This window comes from Lolium rigidum, chromosome 6, assembly GCF_022539505.1.
Source record: "Lolium rigidum isolate FL_2022 chromosome 6, APGP_CSIRO_Lrig_0.1, whole genome shotgun sequence".
Classification (NCBI taxonomy): domain Eukaryota; kingdom Viridiplantae; phylum Streptophyta; class Magnoliopsida; order Poales; family Poaceae; genus Lolium; species Lolium rigidum.
In genome coordinates this window covers 41,873,970-41,878,980 of record NC_061513.1, presented here as the reverse complement: position 1 = coordinate 41,878,980, position 5,011 = coordinate 41,873,970, and the positions used below count along the sequence as shown (strand labels likewise).

General features: G+C 49.9%; 1 protein-coding gene across 1 annotated transcript; it reads left to right on the top strand.

The window, feature by feature from the left end:
- Positions 1–1,026: 1,026 nt before the first annotated feature.
- Positions 1,027–3,546, top strand: LOC124662520. Its single transcript, XM_047200349.1, has 3 exons — positions 1,027–2,110; positions 2,223–3,128; positions 3,221–3,546. Exons 1-3 carry the CDS (start codon positions 1,028–1,030, stop codon positions 3,257–3,259), a joined length of 2,028 nt encoding a protein of 675 aa, XP_047056305.1. The 5' UTR covers position 1,027; the 3' UTR covers positions 3,260–3,546.
- Positions 3,547–5,011: the final 1,465 nt, after the last annotated feature.

Genomic DNA, 5,011 nt, shown 5'->3' with positions numbered 1-5,011 from the left:
TGCTTGGGCTCCAATTGCACATTGTTTTGCTCGAAGAAGGACGTATAGAAAAAGGGCGTGGCTATTTTAGGTCCACTTAGAATTGCCTTAATTCTCATCCAATTTTGTAATTCATTAATGTTTAACTGAAAAAATGAACTATATATCCATATACAATTTCAACATTCACGTGTAGTTCTCGTATAACTAATCACGATGCAAATCGAACGGTCCTAAAACCAATTTAAAACTAACTTAATTTTTTGATGGAGCGAAAACTAGCAAGAGTATAGAAAACTGAATGTAGACAGTACGGTAAAACAGTCGGAATTGCTGAAAATATCGCACGTTAGTAGACGACAATCACGACATGATCCCTGCTCCAACAGAGTAAACAAACCAGGCGAGAGACCCGACCAGATTCCTACTCCGTTCGCACGGACGTAGGCGAGAGACCCTAAATGGCAACCCGTGCCTGCTGCAGTGCTTGCTGATCCCAGCGTGCGAACGCGGATCTGCTCACTCCTGAACTCTGAACCGTAGCAAATTCTTGCATAAACAAGCCCTGGATGGAGGTGCATTTGCCGAGTAGCCATCGGATGCTGCTCACACCGCCTTTTTAGGCCGATCGCGCAGACTTTTTCTCCCCAGTCCACACTACGCCGTCGACGTCGTCTGGTTTGACGCGAGCACCCGTGTCACCATCCCCCGCCGCACGCGCACCATTACCCAACCGCACCTCTGCTCTACTCCAGTAGCAAATACCACGCCGCACCGCCGCCGCCCCACCGCGCACGCCCACTCACGCCGCACCGGTGGAGTGGAGAGCTCGGCTGGCGGCGGGCCTGCCTCGCACCTGTACTGGACTGGAGTGGAGTGGTAACCGGTAAACCCGCACGCACCTAAACCGCAGATCCCTCCCTCCTCCCCCCTCGCTCGCCGGTTCCCGCGCGGCGGCCGAAGCAAGCAAGCAAGAAAACACCTTTGAGCGATTCTCCTCCGGCCATTTACGCCTCGGGGCCGCCGGGGGATGCGCGCGGACCGCGTGATGGCGGACGGGGCCAAGCGGATCGACCTGGGCGCGCCGCTGCGCTCCGCGGTGCGCCCGCCCTGCCACAAGCCCGACCTCAACTCCGGCCCCCTCCGCCACCCCGGCGCCGTGCCCTTCGTCTGGGAGCAGAGCCCCGGCCGCCCCAAGAGCGTCCGCACCCGCCGCGCGGCGCCGCCCTCGCCCTCGCCCGCGCCTTCCCCGCACCACCCGCGCCCGTCGGAGGACGAAGGGGCCGGCGGCGCCACCCCGTACCACGACGCCCTATGCCTCGCGGAGCGCGAGCACTCGCCGCTCTACCCAGACCCCGCCCCCGCCGCCGCCGCGCCTCAGAACCGTCCCACAGGCCGCAAGGTCGAGTGGGCGGAGGCCGACGCCAAGGCACCAGAGGCGTTGCTGTCCGTCGCCGACGTGCTACGAAACCAAGACGAGGACGCCGCCGGCGACGACGAGGAGCGGTTCTCGGACGCGCAGGACACGCTCTCGCGTACGGAGTCCTTCACCGTTAACTGCAGCGTCAGCGGCCTCAGCGGCGCGCCGCCGGACCGCCCCGGCCCCGCCGCCGGCGCGGCCGCACCTCCCGACCCAGACGCCCGCGGCTTCATGATGGACCGCTTCCTGCCGGCCGCGCAGGCGGTGGCCGTGGGCTCGCCGCAGTACACCTTCCGCAAGGCCGGCGCCGGCAGCTCCGCCCGCGAGCACGCGCATGCCAGCTGGAGAGCGGGCGGTGATGACGATCGCGCCAGGAGGACGCCGGTACAGCTCCCCTACCAGCACCTGCCTCCCAATTATCTGTCCTGTAACTATCCCAGACGTGAGGACCCTGTGGAGGAGGAGGACGATGACGACTGCGACGATGTACAAAGTACCCGAGGTTTTGCATCCAAGGGGTGTGGCCTGCTCCCTGGTTTGTGCGTCAAAACATCCTTGCTACTACTCAATCCAGTGCCTGCAATGAAGAACGGCAAGGCGCGTGGGAGAGGGAGAGGCAGGGGGTTGCCATCCAAGGGCAGGGGACAGAATGCACCCAGCCCTCTTGCCCGGAGCTCACAGAACAAGAACCTTGGTTGCGATTCTAATGGGGTAAGCAGATGCGCACACCACGAAATGCTTCATAAATTCAGAGTTGTGTTGCTTGTTGGTAATAGCTTTGGGAATGATTGTTCTAATCCACTCAGTTCATGTTACATTGCAGCGATACTGGGAGGAAGTGTACAAGCACAAGTTGGAGCAGAAGTATGTTCACCAAGCAGAGGATAAGAGGAGCAAGATGACGAGTGAGTCGAACCACCTGACATTTTGGAGCGACTCTCAGACCGGGGATGGGTCTTCACCATTCCACCAGTCCATAGGTGGTGGCGCCTCTCCCTACCGCCGCGATGTCGCCTTGTCGCCGTCACATAAAGAAAGTGTATCATTTGAAGTAAGAGATAGAGATGAGAAGATGAGTAGAAGCAATGGCTCTAGCTCCCTTGGAATAGATCATGATCACGGCTCATTGGTTGGATCAGATCATAGTAGTTTCAAGGGATCAAGCTCCATGAGCTCGGGGGTCGATAAAACATCGCACGAAGACTCAATGGATCACCGTGCAGGCATTGATTCAGATACTAGCCACTTGGCTCTGTTACCGGCTCCAAAGCCATCTTTGAATACAGGATCTGATGTTCAACTTGGAGGAAAACCTATAGTTGGAAGTAACAGTATAGCGGAAGTTCAAGATAATGGTCCGTCGACAGAAAGAATCACCGAAGTGCTAGAACCCGCTGTGTTAATGCCAAGAAATGCCGGATTGGTGAAATTTGATGATACAAAAACTTCCACTTATGATACTAGTCAGGATGTTCCACTACGTTCGGAAGAGAATATTGCTATCAAGAAGGAAAGTAGGCCTTTGCAATATCTAATGCCGTTGCCTGTCCCAAAATCACCTTCGGACTCCTGGCTTTCTCGCAATCTGCCATCTGTGAAGAATAAACCACCTGCGCCATCTTTCCTTGGAATCCAAGTACAGCCGAAGAAACAAGCTCCCTGGGCTTCGGCACATCCAAAGGAGAATGGTCTTAAGCCCCCAAGGCAGCGTCAAATAAGATTTGCAGATGTAATGCATACCATCCCTCTGTTCTGCTTATATTTCTATCTATTAACTTCACAGAGCCGTTACTGAACGTTTTTATTTCTCTGCTTGTTTAGGTGGTTGAGAGGCCTAATTATGTGGATACTGAGATATGATGTGTTCTCTCAGGACCAATAATTATTCATGACATGATTCCTTGGCGGACATTACATCATATATGCCTGCGACTACCAGCACCCAACGGTTCCATAGAGGCATATATGTACTGTGTATCGCTGTTGTGGTGATGGCTGGTAACTACCTACCAGAAACTCATCATGTTGGTGATTTGGATGTGCATGCCATGTTTTCATACTATATGTTTTATTATGTTACCCATATATGCTAGTAGTGGCTTAGGTCTGTTGTAAATCATATATCGATACTGGATTGTTTCTGTTTTCTTCACCTTACTGTCCATAAAGTACGTAAAACTGTTCAGTCTATTACAATGTTGAGTTGATCTTCAGATCTATCATAGAATACAATTCCAAAATAAGTCAGCTTTATGTTCGCAAGACATACTCTGTGCAGTGTGAATAGCATCTCTTGGTGCATGTCTCATTTGTTTCAAGTGATACTGTCAATCGTTCTTAATGGTGTGCCGTACTTGCTGGAACAGCATTTCTCATGTCATAATTTTTTTCACAATTTCGTAGCAAGTTTATTCAGTGTATTTCATGTGTGGTGAGTACATCTGTCATCTTTGTTTTTGTGATTGGCTTTGTGATGGAACATGTATATCATATTTTTCTCTGAATGAAAGGTCTATAGATATATAGCCCAGTTCACATGCAGAATGCTTGGGACCTGTGAGCTTCAGAAGCTCAGAGTTGCTCTCGAAGATGATGTCCTGTGATGAACAAAACAACCTAGATGATTGGTGTATGATCTCATTTCTTAAGACATTGCAACCTCATGACAAGCTACACATATGATTGGTTTTGTGTTCACTGTGTGTACATTCTGGTTACCGAAGTGTTCTTTTCGGGAAAAGTATTACCACTGAACTAATTCTGTTGAATGACTGAACTACCACTATCTGCGATGTTCAACTAGGACACTGATGGTGCTGTTTCGTTGGTTCAGACTAACATGTTTCTTGTGCTGATATGCTGATTGCTGCTGCTCTTTCTTAGCATACTGGATGAACATACCAGATGTAGCTGGATGTTCAATGCGAAAAGAAGGGGATACTCTGATTTCATTTTATTAGTAACTGTATATTCAGCACTCTTTGTACTCTATATGCTAGTACATCAGACATCTTGGTTTCCTTGTTCTGGCAAGGCGAAAAGCTTTTGATATTCTTCAACAATCGATGATGCCTATTTACACAACGTTGTCTATGTGATATCTCCGGGTCTTTGCGTTCAAAACTCAAGTAAAGCCTGCCGTGTGATCCAATATATTCTTCAATAATTATTCTGTGAAATGCTTCCCATGGATGGGCATGTGTACTACTTTGTCTGATCATTATTATTTGCCACTAAAATGGATGTATCTATAATTAAAATGTGTATAGATACATATTAGTGTCAAGTAATATGAATCGGAGGGAGTACATTATTTTATATATTCTAACATAGAACTCTTACTTGAGCTAGGCCTTTATGATTGGTGCCCTTGTACAGATGGACGGTACTCAGAATGAAATGAGCACTACATGGCAATGCCAAGGTTTGAAGGATAGAGTCGTTGGAATTTTTGAATTTCGTATTGATGCGAACAGTATGAGACGTAGTTGACGCCATAGTTAAAAAAGAGGATTTTTTGAACGTGAAAAAAGAGGATTTAGAAGATGGTTCCCCATATGCAGAGGCTAGGGCGCCAATCCCCTTTTCGAAAAAAAGAAGAAGATGGTTACC